This window comes from Citrus sinensis, chromosome 7 (genome assembly GCF_022201045.2).
Source record: "Citrus sinensis cultivar Valencia sweet orange chromosome 7, DVS_A1.0, whole genome shotgun sequence".
Lineage (NCBI taxonomy): Eukaryota > Viridiplantae > Streptophyta > Magnoliopsida > Sapindales > Rutaceae > Citrus > Citrus sinensis.
In genome coordinates this window covers 29,213,210-29,229,502 of record NC_068562.1, presented here as the reverse complement: position 1 = coordinate 29,229,502, position 16,293 = coordinate 29,213,210, and the positions used below count along the sequence as shown (strand labels likewise).

The window sequence follows — 16,293 nt, the reverse complement described above, 5'->3', positions numbered from 1 at the left end:
ATATACGTGGGATATGATGTCTCCACACATTTAGACGAGAGTGACATGGATGGAGGTGTTGGAACAGCTCAAGAGGATGTTACCGCCTGATTGTATTAATTACGTTGCTGCCCATTTTAACAAATGATGGTAATAATGGGTATAAATTTACCGGAGACAGTTGTGCAATTTGTTTGAAGGGGTATTTGGAAGGATCTCGGATTATTCGCATGCAGTGCTTACATGAGCTGGACGACAAGTACCTTGAGGTCTCTGATCCTGGCATTATTTGGGTGCCATGTTCGCTCGCACGAGTTTCATGCAAATTGCATCACCAACTGGTTCGAAATTACCAAATCTTGCCCTCTGTGCCGATTCCAGATGCCGTCCTGCTGTGATACCTTGCTTGCTATTCTGTATTTGTTTGATCTTCAAGCCAATTAATCAGCCACCATAATGGAAACACCAATTAATCAGCCACCATAATAAATGACATTATTTGCTATTCTGTATTTGCTGGTTTTTTTTTATAAAAAAAAATTCCTTGGTAGAGACATAATTCTCAAATTATCTTTTTGTAAATTTAATTGAAAAAAAAAATACATTACTTTCTTTAGATTAAAAACTTTCCTTAATCTGAGTTCTCTTTAACTTTTAACATTTTATGTCATATTATCATGTATCATATAATAATAGTATATTAATAAAATTTTAATTTTTGTTTATTTTTTAAATTTAATAATAGTATATTAATCCCAACAGATTTCTCAAATTTTCTTTATGGAAATTTGATTGAAAAATAAAATACATTACTTTTTTTGAATTAGAAACTTCTCCTAATTCTCTTGTACTTTTAACATTTTATATCATATATCATGTAATAATAGTGTATTAATAAATTTTAACTTTTTTATTTTTTAAATTTATTAATCACGTAAATTTCTACTCAATTAAAAGGCCAAACATATTGTAGCACTTCAACAAAGTTTCAGCGTTAATTATCGAACCCCACATTTCCGACATGTTGGGATGTGCTAACAGCTCTTCGTGCTGCAATTTTTGTGTCAAGAAGATGAAGTCAAACGCTCTTGTGGTTGTGGGTGAGAAACTATATCTATGTCTATATCTATCTATCTATAAAAATCCTGTGTGACTGTGACTGTGAGAAAGCTGTCAAAACAGGGCACTAACTCTGCATGAGCCACAGAAAAATTTCTGGTCCTGTCAACGTATACGTGGTTGAAATGAAAATAGACTTGTCATGGCCAATATTCTCTGGGTCGCCCTCGAGCATTCAATCTGATTGGCATGTAACTATCGAGTATTATGTTGAGACAATATGGCTACTAACAATGACTTGCATTAACGACCCACCAACCAATTTTTATGTATTATCCATTCCATCCACAGACTCCCTTCTCACATTTATTTACTTAATTAAGCAATGCCACAATCTGATTGTATAACATAAAAAAAAAAACATTCCAACCAATAGAATGTTAGTAATGATCGCAAGTCTGCAGGCTGCAGTCAGAGTCTCATTCTCAGCATGAGTTCTTCTCCGGCAGCTCAGCTGCAAAGCTCCGGGAGTGATTCAGAGGGCAGCGGCCAAGCCTGCGAACAAAGCATCGTAATTCCCAACAGATTTATCACCATAGCTGACAGCTTTGAGAAAAAGGAACACTCGTGGTACGAAACAAGAACTAACCATCGAAACATGTCCTTCATTCCTTCTGTTTTAACTTTTAAGCACTCCTGACACCTTGTTCTACTTCCTTCATTGGGTTCATGCAGGTTCGTCACTTCTCAAATCCCAACAGATTTGTCAATTCAGGTTCAAGATGTCACCTTTACTGTCCATAAGGTAACTATTACTAACAAGATTCCCTATAATATGACAAATAGACATTCAAAGATCCTTCCTCTTTGGGTACACAGCTAATCATAACTATCTAGATATATTACATAAATGAAAAAAGAAAATGCTAACGTAAAGCTACTTTGCCTCCTCGGCATATTTAGTCTTGCTCATGTTACAACGCTGCAGAGCATACAGCTTAGATTAATGTGAATCTTGGTGCACCACATGCATATTACAGTTTGATATAAACGATTTTCAGCAGGCGATTAGTTTCCTTTGTTTGCAGATTACATAGCAAGCTTGATCTATATACTTGTATGGTTTTCTAAAACTAAAGACAACAAAATAATACTGTAGGGCACATGATTACACAGAAATTAATGGGAGACTCCTTTTCCTTTTCTTTCCTCTTGGAAAAGACTCAGACTGCACTTTCCAACACTGTTGAGCGCTAGCACCATCTACTGAATACTATTGTCATCATCTTCATAAAAGCAAAGACTAATAGCCATTAATTAAGGCAAAGATAACACTAACACCTAAAAAAAGCTCAATACATTTCTGGAAGCCTTACCTACTTAAAAAATAAAAAATGAAAGCATAATAATGACTTAAAAGGTCAATGAATTTGAGATTTACCTATAATAAACAAATTGTCGTAAAATACACTGCTTTGAATTTCTATACGAGGATGTGCACCTTTAAAAAAATTTAGACGATGGAAATGATATAGTTTATGGGTGAAGCAGTACAGATTAGGAGGAATATATTCATCTGACAGCTCATGCTCATCTAATGTTCCTGAAACAGTATCCCTTGATGTCAAAATGTGGGTACATAGCCCGACTAGAACTTCAGCCTTCAATCTCAAATTTGGGGTACGACCTAAAGCTTGAAAACTTCCCAGGTGGATCAGAAACTTTTGAGATCATTCTGAAATTCTGTTATGGGCTCCCAATCGCCTTCAACCCTAACAACATTGCTCCACTTAGATGTGCGTCAGAATTCTTGGATATGAGTGAAGAATATGAAGATGGAAATCTCATCTCCAAAACAGAAGCTTTTCTCACTCTGGTAATCCTTTCTTCATGGAAAGAAACAATTACCGTTCTCAAATCTTGCAAAAATTTATCTCCTTGGGCTGAAAACCTCCAAATTGTAAGAAGATGCTGTGATTCAATTGCCTGGAAGGCTTCTAGAGAAAACTCTACAACTGAAGATATAGCTAACAGACAAGGTTGGTGGTTTGACGATGTGGCTACTCTTGGGATTGATCATTTCATGAGGATTATAACAACAATAAAGGTGAAAGGGACAAAACCGGAGATCATAGGCAAATGCATCATGCATTACGCAAAGAAATGGTTGCCAGGTATGGATGTCGAGTTAGAAGGATTAAGAGGATATGGCTATGGAAAGCATGAGCTGCAATTTAGTATTTTGAATGCAGGGAAGGAAGAAGTGAGTGTTGGACAGAAGGAGCAAAGAACAATCATAGAAAACCTAGTCAATTTACTTCCCCATCAGGATGAAGGTGTTTCTTGTAAGTTCTTCCTGCAGATGTTGAAGATGGCCATGGTGTATAATGCATCACCAGCTTTAATTTCAGAGCTTGAGAAGAGAGTGGGAATGATGTTGGAAGATGCCAATGCCAATGATTTGCTGATTCCTAACTATAAAAATGAAGATCATGCAAAACTAAAGTAAGTAATCTTCCCTCTTTCATTCTAAATTGTTCAACATGAGCAACTGTACTAATTTTCAAATTTGATAATTGTCACAGTTCACCTGAACACAACACAATGCACAACATCGATGTGGTGCAAAGGATCATGGACTACTTCTTGATGCATGAACAACAGCAGCAGCAAAAACAACAAAATATAGTCAAAACTAATGTAAGTAAGATCTTAGACAATTACCTTGCCGAAGTTGCAAGAGATCCAAATCTCTCTATCACAAAGTTCCAAGTTCTGGCTGAATCCTTACCGGAAAATGCTCGAACATGTCATGATGGTCTCTACAGAGCCATTGATACCTACCTCAAGGTCACATACCAATTTTTTTCCCTCTTTCATTATTTTGAAGGAAAGGAAAAGCAAATTTTTCAAAACATCAACAGCCTATTGTCTTTTTCAGTCACATCCGTCACTATCTGAACATGATCGGAGAAGGCTGTGCAAATTAATGAACTGTGAGAAATTGTCACTTGATGCATGCACCCATGCCGCACAAAATGACCGATTACCTCTTAGAACTGTTGTCCAGGTAAGTTCACAAATCTCTATACCCATAATTTTCAGTTGGCCATGAACTATAAAAAAATCTGTAGATTGCTCGTGTCAATAATTGAATGCAACTCTTTCAAAATGAGGTGGCACAATTCAGTTCTAGGTCTTATAATAACACAGCCAAATTGCAATGCCTGAATGTCACTGTAGGTAGACCTCTATAAGAGATATGATTGGGTAGAATAGGTAATTAAGACGGGATACAGTTGAACAAAGAGCAAAGCTATCTAGGCAAGAAATTGTCAAATTGACTGTAAATGAACCCTTTAATTAAAGAAAGAGGCCATGCGCTAAGCCCTAGCCAGAATCTGATTGACGAAATTACACTTCTACACTTGAGCATGATAATAAGTGTCATGCAGGTGTTATTCTCGGAGCAAGTAAAGATGAGGACAGCAATGCAAGAGAAGGAGCCAGCATTACAATGCGATAACTCCGAACAGGATGATACCCAGCCATCTACAAGCATAGAGATTAAGAACCTAAGAGAAGAACTTGAGAATGTAAAGACAAGAATGGCAGCGCTACAAAAAGACTATTCTGAGCTGCAGCGAGAATATGAGAAGCTGAGCAACAAACATAAGATTGTATCCAGTTGGAGTTTAGGTTGGAGAAAGATCAAGAACTCATTCCACTCAAAGGCCGATGCAGATGAAACTGGCAATCGACGGCAGACATTCAATTCAACTGGCCGGCAAACCAGCTTCAGACGAAGACCATCACTCCCCTAGATGTTCTTAACATTTACGCCCCAATATTTGTTGCACCTATACATTGATTGTATTATTGCACCTCTTGTATAAAGATAAATTAGAACCAATGTCATGTCCAAAAAGAAAAATAGAAGTCCAAACCATGTCAGATAGGTTTCTTCTACAATCTTGTTTAACCAGAGTAATAACTACACTAACTAGATAAACAAATGAAAAATATAGAATCCCATATCCCTAGTCAACAATAGAAACTGTTCGATTCTTTCAATGGTGATGAGTCTAAAAGCCCAAAGACACAACTGGCTCCAATGAGCTTATTTTTGTACTCTAATCAAATAAATGAATAAGGCTACAGATTAGAAGCCGCTGCAACCCAATCCCATGAAAAGTGATATACTTCGTTATAACACCAATCAATAAGCATAAATTACAAATGAAACATAAAGTAAGAACTTTCCTACTGTAATCTCAGAATACTTCAAAAAAGTTCATAAACCCATAATCACAAACACGAGGAACAATTCATAAGAGACCTTTATTAACCCAACAAACAAAGACACCTCTACCTCTACCTCTGCTTCTGCTTCATGCTACTCCAAGGAAACTTCACACCCGCCACCGCAACGTCGCCAAAGCCTCCCTTCTTCTTGTTACTCCTCTCATTGTTGTTACCCTTCACCACTTGTTTGCCATCAAGCCAATGCTTCTTGCCCTCCTCGACAATACTCGATTCCTTCTCCTTTCTCATTCTCTCCTTCTCGTCCTGAATTACCCTTATCGGAAACAGATCCTCCGACAGCGAAAGGGGGTTCTTGAGGGTGACGTAAGCCTTCTTGTAATCGGGTTTCGCGATAAGCAATCCGCCCCGTTTCTTCTTCTTGCCTTCCATGTTGAGCGTGCGGACTTTGTCTACTTCGAAGCCGTAGAGGGACTCGAGCACACGTTTGATTTCGATCTTTGAGGCCGATGGGATCGTCTTGAGTGCAATTTCTCTAATGTTTTGGAAAGTGTTGGGCATCAAGAGCTTGATTGGGAGGTTTGTGAAGTGCACCACTCTTGTTCCTAGCCTGCTTCCCATTCTAGTTTCTGCTTTCTCGCTCTGTATTTTGTGCTTTTTGTTTTCTCTGTTGCGGGTGTGTTCGCCACAGCGTGATGAAGTTGATTGAGGTTTCTGTGAGGCTTTTGTGAAGGGTGATGGACTTGGGCCGGGCTTTGGTCCAAGCCCACATCTTGTGGCATCTTAAAAACCATTGATATTTATCTACAAAACATTTTTCAGTAAAAAGAAAACACTCCAAGCTCGGATGGCAATCGGACAGGTTCGGACTCGGGCTCGGGACCTAAAACATAAAGGACCCGAGTTCTAACAAGGCCCGGCCGTTTGAATTTCGGGTGACCCGAATCTGGCTTAAGTTTTTTAAATTTAAATAATTTAAATTTAAAAAAGGACATAACCTATACAATTTAATTGCAGATTTTTTTAATATAAAAGAATAATGATATGGCTATTGTAGTGGCCTTTAAAGTAGCACTAATTGAATACAACTAATTTAAAAGCAATATATTTAATTAATATAACAGTTAAATAATTTTAAAAAAATACCCATAATTGACAATGTAATTCTTTCTTATATTAATATATGAGAGATGCACTCTCTCATAAAATTTGATTAGAGTTTTATTTCTCTCATTAAATTTGATTAGAGTTTTATTGTTATTCATGTAATACTGGGTAAATATCCAAATTTCTATTTTTGTTGAAAATAAAAATCAACTAATTGTAAAATAGCTAATATGAGTAGTCTATAAATCTACACTTTAGCTTTTCCATTGACAACATACTTTATTATTTTATGATTTTATGATTTAATTATTTAAAATTATATCATCATGATTTATTATTATTAATAAAATTAAATATATTATTTTTTTATAAGTGTTAGAATCAGGTCGGTTTGGTGCGTGTAAGCCCCAAACTTTGACCCGAACTTAATTGGGCCTTAATATGTAAATCCTAACCTTAAAATTCAGGTAACCTAAAAATTTTGGATTAGGTCAGCCAAACAAAAACCGGGTCAGGATTTTTTTGCCATTCCAACTAACACATTGTTTCCCCGCAAATTACTCCAGTAAACATGTATAATATATAATGTCATGGGCTCGCTGCAACAAGGCCGAAAAATGTTAAAAAGTACAAAATGGAGAGAACAAATATTTTGGGAAATTTACAGTAATAATAAAAAAATTTTGCTTTTTTTCATCTTAACCCCCCAAAAATATTTCTATCAACATTAGCCATAAAACAACATTTGAGACCAAAATACCCCTCCCTCATCTCTCTCCCAACACTCCATTTCACTCATCTCTCCTAAACCGATCCAACTCCCATCATCGGCGGCGACATCAACCCTCGTCGGCGGCGGCTCCATCTCTCGCCGGCATCCGATCTACGATCTACAACCTTCAACAAAACCTAGGTTAGTTATTTTTCTTATTTTCATTAATTTAAAATGAGATTTTAGAATAATAATAGTTATAGCTTGAGAATAATAGTGGTGGTGATGATGTTTGTGGTGGTTGGTGGTGTTTGAGAGTATTGTTTTCAATTTTGGAGTGATTAATTTTGGGGGTGGGGAGGGAGGGGGGTAAAAGTGCGCGCGCCCATGCGCGGCTTGCTGTCGTACCAATTTTTTGGTGCGACAGGCCCTGTCACACCAGTTTTGGTGCGACAGACGCCTGTCACACTAAAAATTAGAGTTTTTTTTTTTAACGAGTCAATTTTTTTTCTGTAAATGTAATGTAATAATTTTATAAATATTACAGATACATGGCGAAATTAGAATCACCGGATATTGAAGTAGGCAAGATGTATTTTCGTTATGCTGATCACTTTCCTGGTCGAATTTCGAGCATGTGTATGTTATCTTCGGTCGTAAAAGCCATCGAGGAAAAATTAACAAAGCGGCAGTTGAGTATGTTCAAAAAGGATATATTTGGGCATTTCTTGGAGTGTCGAAGTTTTCCATTTAGTGGGGTAATTTTGCACAATCTTTTACTGCGGCAAGTGGCCCATGAAGAAGATAGCCATGAGGATCAGTTATGGTTTCAAATTGGTAAGCATTTGATTCGCTTGTCAATTGTCGAATGGTGCTTGGTTACTGGACTTTCATTTGGTGTTGATATCAATCAAGAAAATGATGAAATGGAGTAGAGGCTACGGAATACGTATTTTGGTGGGGTGCATCGTAAGATTAATGTGAAGCAATTCGATGCAGTATTTAAGGAGTTGAAATTCGAGGAAATGGACGATATGGACGCATTAAAGATTGCGCTGTTTTATTTTGCGGACAGAGTACTAAATGCAAGAAAAAATCACTATCAAATTAATTTCGATTGGCTTGACCAAGTTGATGATATCCAGTACTTTAGAAAGCGTCCATGGGGTCTATTGTCGTGAGAAATAATTTACGAGAGTCTTGACAATGCACTGTTCGAGAAAGACGAGAAATTTAAGAAGACTTGGTTGAAAAATCCAGATCATAATATTGAAAAATACAATCTTTACGGCTTTACGTCTGGGGTTCAGGTGCTTTTTTTTTGGTTTATTAATAAGTTTTATAGTATTAAATATTTGATAGTTGTTTTATTTGATTTTTCACTTTGGTTGTTGTAGGCTTGGATTTACGAAACAATCAGAGGGTTGCCATCAACATGGGTCGTCAAAACGAAGAATAAGATTCCCCGCATTCTATAATGGAAGCCCATGGCGCCTTCGAGAATCAACTTTGCGGAGGTTTATTCGTTCTTCAACGACGAATCTCGTCTTGTAAGTAATATGTATTACTTATTTTGTTAACTTTACTAAATTTAAGAAGTGTATACTTACTTAAAATTTTCAATTGAATTTATGGCATTGAGTACTAGCACGAGTTGACTTTCGAAAAAATAAAGTCTGGATTTATGACTCATTACTCACATTTCGTGACGACAAAAGGTACAAGTTAAAATTCAAGCCACTTGAAGTTATATTCCCTCGATGGTTGGAATATGTTGGCTTCTACAATATCCGACCTGAGTTGCGGAGTGAAGACACGTGGAAAGTTATCGCAGTTAAGAGCGCACCGCAACAAGAAAGAGGCATTGGCGATTGCGGTGTTTTTGTATTGATGGTTACGATGTATTTAATGTTCGGGCTTAGATTGGAGTTTAACGCTAATCATGTCGAGTACTTTAGAAAGAAGATTGCGGTTGATATATTTAATGACGATATTATATTGTAGACCTATGTAGTAATTTTAATGTTGAAATTTGATTTTTTTTTTAATTTGCGCACTTAAGTTTATATAATTTTAATGCCTCACATTTTGAACTTTAAAATAAAATAAAGTTTTATGAAATATAAGTGTACAATACACAAAAAACAATAACAATTTTAACTAACGAAATAAAAATAATAATAACATTTTTAACCAACGAAACACAAAAACAATAATAGTTTTAACCAACGAATAACACACAGCATACAACTAACTTCGAGTCGACGCAATAGAATTCTTACATCGCTTACGATTATGGCCTAGTTCATGACACCGGCCGCATCTTATAGTCCGCCGGTCAACATCCTCGTCAGCCGAGGGTATTCTGAGCTCTTTACGACGGCCAGGTGGTGGTGCCTCAACTGGTGGGTATACTTGCATCTCCTGAATTTCATCTGGAACTTCCCAATCAGCCACATCACCAACTGGCTCTACTGATTGTGCATAAGTCATCGACAACGATTCTGTAGTGTAAAAGTCCGAGCAAAGGTTAATAAAATCCACCCGGTGTGTTAGACACGCTGTAATTGCATGAGCACACACAAGTTGATCAAGCTGAAACACTCTGCAGGAGCAAGTTCTCTTTTGCAAGTCAACCAACCCTTCCTTAAGCCCACCGCCTATAACTTGAAAGCGATGCGGAGACACCGGCCGAACTATCATTCTTTCAGCTATAGTTCTCCTCTCAGTGACTATTTCATCCACCCATGTTGTTAGCCGAGTAGTCATTGATTCAGCCACAATTTTTCTATCATAAAACAATTGCTGCAATGTTTTCCTAAAGTGATCAACAAGATGAGTAAACGGATACAATTGATTGTTACCATCAAGACATGCAGCCACGAACATGCTTCCACGATATAGTCCCTTCAGATGAGTACTATCTACAGCAATGACAGGCCGAATGTACTGCATAAACCCCTTGATGGAAGATCCGAGTGCTACAAAATAGTACAAGAAATTACCATCTCCATCCTGCTCAAGGTGAGTGACTGTACCCTCATTCGCTGTAGTTAGTAAGTGAGAGTATTTAGGGAGCAAGTTGTATGACTCTGCAGGGTTGCCGCGAACTATTTCAAGACCAACTTCTCTCGCCCTATATGCCTGCTGGTATGTTAACTGAACACCGTATTCTTGTTGCATATCTGCTCTTATGTCATTGGGAGTATAAATCCTCTTATCTTGAATATATTTTTCTGCGATAATATAACCGACAACCCGGCTCCTTACTTGATGACGTCCATAAACCAAGACCTCATTATGACAAGTGTGTACATTATCAATTCTCTTCACCACCCAAGGAACATTTTACTCGTTCGAACTTCTAATTGCTCGAATACGCCATTTACATGATTCTGAACAATAGTGAGCCTCGAAACGTGTTGTAGTAGACCGTGCAATCTTGAAATCAAACTTATCTCTAAATGCCACCTTGCGTAGTTGTAATATAAGCTCATTCTTTTCAGCAAATAGCTTACCCACGCTGATATCATCTGAGTCACAACTGCTAACAAAGCTTGGAGCAACCATGTTCGAAGGCAAAGTTGGAGCAAGACTTGTAAGGGGGTCAATTCTCCTTCTCGATCGAACCATAGAAGGAATAGGTCTATTGCCTCTGTTATTCACAGGAGTATTGTCTTCACACTCATCCTCATGCTGAAACGACGGAACATTCGAAGGACCGGCTCCTCCATCATCACCATCATTATTGAAACGAGTGCCCCGCCTCGTATTATTAAAAGGTTCTGTACAAACATTATCCCCCTCTGTCTCATTATGAAAATCATCATTGTCCTGAAAATCATTGTTGTGATACGGAGAATATCGTTGCTCCAATGACATTGTTATTGGAAATACCGTTGCTCCAACATCCTGTAACGTAACGCCATTATCATCATCGTTGTCATAATTGTCGTGGATTGGAGAGTAATATTGCTGCAGCGATATTGTCCTTGGCAACACCTCTTCATCATTATCGGGGCCAGATATATTTGCTCTAAACGAAGTTTCTGTATAGACATGTGGCTCAATACCTTCGCTCGGAACTCGAGGTGATATGGTCACGAATATAGGAATTCATCCAAAATTAGCTACGTCAGATGCCATATGCAACACAACCCTCACCATTTCATCATCACATATATCCATGGGCATTGCACATATACGATATAATATGTTACTAGACCTCAAAGTTGTCTTCATTGTGATACTATAGTCATTAGGGTTTATTTGTAACACCTCGTATACTATTGCCAATAACTGATCAAACAGATAATTTTTTCCAACAAAAAAAACTCGATTTTTACCATTCACGTACTCCATACGGCCATTCTCTAATGTCTCCCACCAACCATCGTAACACAATTCAAGTACAACTGAATCCATTAAGCCTGAAATTATAAAAAAAAGTTATTTGAGTCCTATTAAAATAATACAGTTTTAATGAATCTCCAGGTGGGTGCGACAGGGCGCCTGTCGCCAGATTCAGATTCACCCGACTCAGTTCAGTAAGTTCAGAAAATAATTCAAGTGACGTCGATTTGTGTTGGATCTGGATAGATTATGATCGGATATCACTTTTACCGTTGTCTTTTGCAGTCGCCGTTGGCTGATGATTCAAGAGTGCAAAACTGCTTTTGGTTTGGCAATGTGGGAGAAACAATGTTCATTTTGTTCTGTAAAGAAGGGTAATTTGGGAAGAAAAGCTTGTGTTTGACTAATATTGATAGAAAAAAGTTGAAAGGGTTAATTGCGAAAATAATAAAATATTAATGGTTATTTTCGTAAATTTCCCAAATATTTTCAACATTCATTTCCATACAATTATGAATTTCAGAGGTCAAAGACCTAATCAATATCCTAATTGTAGTCTATCTTGGGCAACATTATTAACCCAATTCATCTAAATTGATAAAACAACAATATGCCTTCCTTGCTTCCTTAAACTTGCAGGTAGGACTAGACTTTAAAATTTCTGTTACTTTCATCACTTTACAACTAGTGGGATTATTGAGACCCAAAATGGAAACCATATACTGGGAGGCAAATTGTATACAACCATATGTGGTAGATGGTTAAGGATTAGACTTCCTTCTTTTTGACTTGGTATGGATACTTCTGATAGATTGAAATGCTGCTAACAACCAGAGGAAGAGCTATGAGACAGTACAATGAAGGTGGTTTTCCTTCAAAAATGAACTGCAGCATGGCCGTTACGAGAAGTGCTGAAACAATGACGAACCCCTGCATGAATTGAAGATAAATTTGCTAATATAAGTCTCTTTAGGATAGGAATGAAGTAATAAGAGAATTTCAGACATTAAACAATTATAAAAATCATGTCATATTTGCTCCCAAGTACTTCTGACATGTTTCTGATAATTTGATAAGTAAAATGTAAGTTTCAGATGACTGTAATTGTGAAATGTCACATAAAGATGCAAGCCACACAGCTTGAATTCCACCATAAGTGCTCCGTGGATGAAATAATCAATTAAAAATTAGGATAAAATGTTAAGAGCTATATGTTCATAATCCCTTTTGAATTTTTATCAACCCATCAAATTTCATATGAAATTACGGAGACATAATGGAGGGCTGAAGATGTCTTATTACTGCATTTTAACATCAGAAGTGCATCCTGTAAATTTTATTCTTTTACTAAGTCAAATTTACCTTTCTAACGCCACCAGCATGGCTTGTAACCAGGCCAACCAGAATTCCTCCAAGAGAATTGAATATAACTGGAATCTGAAATAGAACAAAGCACAAATATGCTTAGTCTTTAAGGTGATATATGGAACCTTTATTATTATTGAAAAAGCACAAATTGCAATCAGCTTGGAGGGCACTTTAGGAATAAATTAATAAATAAAAGAGGACAACTATCAAAACGCATAAAACAATTAGATTTAAGAATGCAATGAAAGCAGTGAAGTGCTTTGTATAAATTGAAATGAGTCCTGACAAGTGACAATGTTAGTGATGCTTTTGATAATTCTTGATTTAGCATGGATACTATCTCTACCTAAAAGCAGTTTAGAAGACCCTCAAACTCAACCAAGATTTACTACTTAGTATTTAATCTCTCATTTTATTCACCCAGAGAAAAACTTCAGATAGCAGAAAGATCATTACCAGTGTCAGTGGAGTCCAACCATAAAAGAATCCATGTTGTCTTATAGCTTCTCCGTCTGGAGACTTAGAGATACTAGCTAACAAACACAGGCTTCCAACAATAGACATCTCTATAGTCATCAAGTATGATGAGTGTTTCTTAACCTGTCATAAGCGGTAACTATGAGCACAGGGAAAAACAGAGAGAGAAAAGAAATTGGCAACTGTATAAGAATGCAAATGGTTGTGAAGAAAGTTGAAGCTTGGCTAACCTGGGAGGCCCATTGACACAAAGCAGAAGCCAGACCTGAGAGAACAGAAGCAACCAAGACAGGAACAATCCCATAAAACAGAATTTGGTCAGGGTCACCAGAGCTAGAACGTTTGCTAGAGCCTTCACCAATACTTAAAAAAACAGCTGCCAGGATCAACAAGAACACGGCAACAATTTGTTGCATTGATTGCCTCTGCCTACACATTGAGTCCAAAAGTTGAGCTTTATGATGGTGTTTCAGGTAATTTTAATTCCAAATCATTTAACTTAATCAGTTCCTCAAGAATCAAGAGAGAGTGAGAAAAATAAATGGAATAATAGAATACTAATGTGGTCTTACTACACAGTCAGCTATGTAATGACAATAACCAAGTAACTCAAGGAATTATATTTGATTTTGAAATGGAAATTCATGTGGTGCATGTTAAAAAAACTAAGAGTCAAATAAGATGGGATGAGAAAATGAAGATTATTATTTCTGAACAGAGAAGTGATGAATCCAGACTACTGTTTCTGAAAAGAGAGTGACAACCTTAAAACATCTCTTTGTATAATAGTATTTCAAGGAGATTTATCATATTAAACAGGGACATGATAGGCAATAAGCAGATGACATTTTCATTAACAATGCACAGTTGTTCAACCACTAAATCAAATTGAAAAAAAATAATAATAATTTGATAAGCCGGCAATTTAAGGCTAACATAGATGAAAGAATATAGTAAAAATCTAAACATCAACTTAGTTTAACAGATCAAAAGATTTTGAGAATATACTAATGTAATTTGGGCGATCCAGAGCAGTAAGAATAGAAGACCATTAAGAAGATACCTCAATATTATATATGTGAACAAAGCTGTAAAGATAATTTTTGTTTGGTTCAACATGGAGAATGTCAGTGAATCAAGATTCCTGTAGGATATCTGCAGCAAGCTGTTCTGCAGTGCATAAATGGTGGCAGGAAGTCCTGATGCAGTCAATGAACCAACCAAAGTCCATTGACTAGATAGTTTCTTTAAAGTACCTTCTTTAGCCATGAAAATTAACGCAAATATAACCTATAACCATATAACAAAGTCATTTAATCTCATTCAAGAGCAAGGTAAAAGCTTCCAATAATTATGGAAGCAAAGAAAGTAAAAAAATTATCTTTACAGCACATAATTACCTTTGCAAGCTCGCATGTTAAAACAGATGTAGTCACAATAACTTCTCGTCTGTATGAAGAGCCATAATCAGTTAACGACTTGCACTTTGGCAATACTAGTAAGTTAGCATGTTTTAGAAACAAGATACGCAAGCAGAGCAGAATTGAGATTTTTCACAAGTGAAAGAAGACCTGCAAATCTCAATGAGGGAGAGCCAGCATAAGGCTTAGACCAATTGCTTACTCCATGCTCTCCCACAAGTAAAACAGTAACGAACAGGTATATTTGGAAGTGCTGTTTGCCCTGCCTGAAAGGGAAACTTAGCACAGACTACAAGCCATGAACATAGCTCCTCTTGCCTACGGCAATGCTGACCATAATATGGCTAATAGAAGCTTCTATTGCATGACCACATAAGAGTGAGTACAGCGACTCACCCTTATATGAATAGCATTGCTCGTGAACTTAAAAAATATCGATAAAATTCAATGCTTTTCGCAAGTTTGCATATTGGTAAGCTCAAAACCGGATAAAAGTTCAATATATTTTGGAAGCCTGAAGATCCGTGAGCTCAAAATGGATAAAATCTAAACCTTTCTTTCTTTCTTTCTCTCTTTCTTTTTTCAGGTCCGCAAATTACACATTACGCTAAATACAATTAAAATTAAACTTTCAATTCACAAATCAATGAAACTATACAAAAAAGCACCCAAATTGTAGCAACAAAAGGATCGCCTAAAGCAAGAAAACTGAAGTTCACGTGTAAATGGAAGCGATCCAGCAGTACCTAATGCAACGTTTGGAGATCAAAGGCTGAACGCCATATTGAAGGGTGAGCAAAAGAGAGTAAAGAAAAACCCTTGCGCTCGTTTTTTGCATGCTTGTTTGTGTGGGCCCGGTTTTAACCTTGGTCTTCACCGTCGCCATTGCCGGCGACTCCGATCCAGACCGTGGCAGTTTTCTCTGTCTATTTGTTGAAATTCCTACTTCGCGTGCGAAGAAAAGACTACGACGACGAGATGACGTGGATGTCCAGGGCCTGCTCGGTATTGCTATTGGGAGCCCAGCCCATTCTGTAGATGGATGTTTTGTGCTGCTCGGTATCATATACTGGCGGTGATATTTCACTCTTTCAAATTCTCACGTCAGCTCGCATTTTTTAATTAATTCCACTTATTTTTTAAATTACTTTTATAAAACAAAACATAATTAAAATAAAAATAATTTTATAAATCTTACTAGCCACCCTCCACCATTACTAAGCCACCACACCACTAATCCTTCGTCATTGATCGATCCTACCAACGAATTTTCTTGCAATCGTTGCCAACCAAAAATTCTTATTTATTTGATTTGATTTTAAAATAGAGATTGATATGATAATATCAATATCAAAATAATATCAAATGAAAAGAGAAAAAGAGCAATTTATGTTCCAGAGTATAAGAATTTAGAAATTAGAAATTAATTGAAAAGAAAGATAAATAATACAAATGAGAATGATATCGATGAAACTGCTGGGGTTGGCAGCTCACCAAACTAGATCATTATTTAAAAAAAAAAAAACTCAAATTAAAGGAGAACGAATAATCAGA

The 16,293-nt window shown here is 36.8% G+C and overlaps 3 protein-coding genes across 5 annotated transcripts; 1 reads left to right on the top strand and 2 right to left on the bottom strand.

The window, feature by feature from the left end:
* The first annotated feature begins 1,513 nt into the window (after positions 1 to 1,513).
* LOC102619617 (BTB/POZ domain-containing protein DOT3) lies at positions 1,514 to 5,010 on the top strand. Of its 3 annotated transcripts, XM_006464171.4 has the most exons (7): positions 1,514 to 1,668; positions 1,774 to 1,843; positions 2,651 to 3,212; positions 3,291 to 3,543; positions 3,624 to 3,888; positions 3,980 to 4,108; positions 4,494 to 5,010. In XM_006464171.4, exons 1-7 carry the CDS (start codon positions 1,529 to 1,531, stop codon positions 4,860 to 4,862), a joined length of 1,788 nt encoding a protein of 595 aa, XP_006464234.1. In that variant the 5' UTR covers positions 1,514 to 1,528; the 3' UTR covers positions 4,863 to 5,010. The 3 variants fall into 3 exon arrangements, with proteins under 3 accessions (XP_006464234.1, XP_024957332.1, XP_006464233.1); XM_025101564.2 differs by having other exon boundaries at positions 2,651 to 3,543; positions 3,624 to 3,738; positions 3,929 to 4,108; XM_006464170.4 differs by having other exon boundaries at positions 2,651 to 3,543.
* A 211-nt stretch (positions 5,011 to 5,221) lies between these two features.
* Positions 5,222 to 6,014, bottom strand: LOC102620099 (uncharacterized). The gene has a single exon (XM_006464172.4). It carries the CDS (start codon positions 5,920 to 5,922, stop codon positions 5,413 to 5,415), a length of 510 nt encoding a protein of 169 aa, XP_006464235.1. The 5' UTR covers positions 5,923 to 6,014; the 3' UTR covers positions 5,222 to 5,412.
* Positions 6,015 to 11,921: 5,907 nt separating this feature from the next.
* LOC102619236 (UDP-N-acetylglucosamine transporter ROCK1) lies at positions 11,922 to 15,759 on the bottom strand. The gene is made up of 7 exons (XM_006464169.4): positions 15,486 to 15,759; positions 14,719 to 14,767; positions 14,382 to 14,608; positions 13,549 to 13,747; positions 13,298 to 13,441; positions 12,836 to 12,910; positions 11,922 to 12,403 (listed from the first exon to the last, which is right to left on the bottom strand). The coding sequence occupies exons 1-7, from the start codon at positions 15,623 to 15,625 to the stop codon at positions 12,242 to 12,244; spliced, it is 996 nt and encodes a 331-aa protein (XP_006464232.1). The 5' UTR covers positions 15,626 to 15,759; the 3' UTR covers positions 11,922 to 12,241.
* Between the last annotated feature and the right edge of the window lie 534 nt (positions 15,760 to 16,293).

Bases quoted from the DNA above. Each gene is read 5' to 3' on its own strand.
- LOC102619617 (XM_006464170.4), top strand. From the start codon at position 1,529: ATGAGTTCTTCTCCGGCAGCTCAGCTGCAAAGCTCCGGGAGTGATTCA. The intron at 1,844-2,650 runs GTAACTATTACT...TTCCTGAAACAG, and splicing joins TCACCTTTACTGTCCATAAG to TATCCCTTGATGTCAAAATG. The intron at 4,109-4,493 runs GTAAGTTCACAA...AGTGTCATGCAG, and splicing joins CTCTTAGAACTGTTGTCCAG to GTGTTATTCTCGGAGCAAGT.
- LOC102620099 (XM_006464172.4), bottom strand. From the start codon at position 5,922: ATGGGAAGCAGGCTAGGAACAAGAGTGGTGCACTTCACAAACCTCCCA.
- LOC102619236 (XM_006464169.4), bottom strand. From the start codon at position 15,625: ATGGCGACGGTGAAGACCAAGGTTAAAACCGGGCCCACACAAACAAGC. The intron at 14,768-15,485 runs GTACTGCTGGAT...CTCTTCATACAG, and splicing joins ATCTCCAAACGTTGCATTAG to ACGAGAAGTTATTGTGACTA. The intron at 12,911-13,297 runs GTAATGATCTTT...GTTCTATTTCAG, and splicing joins GTTGGACTCCACTGACACTG to ATTCCAGTTATATTCAATTC.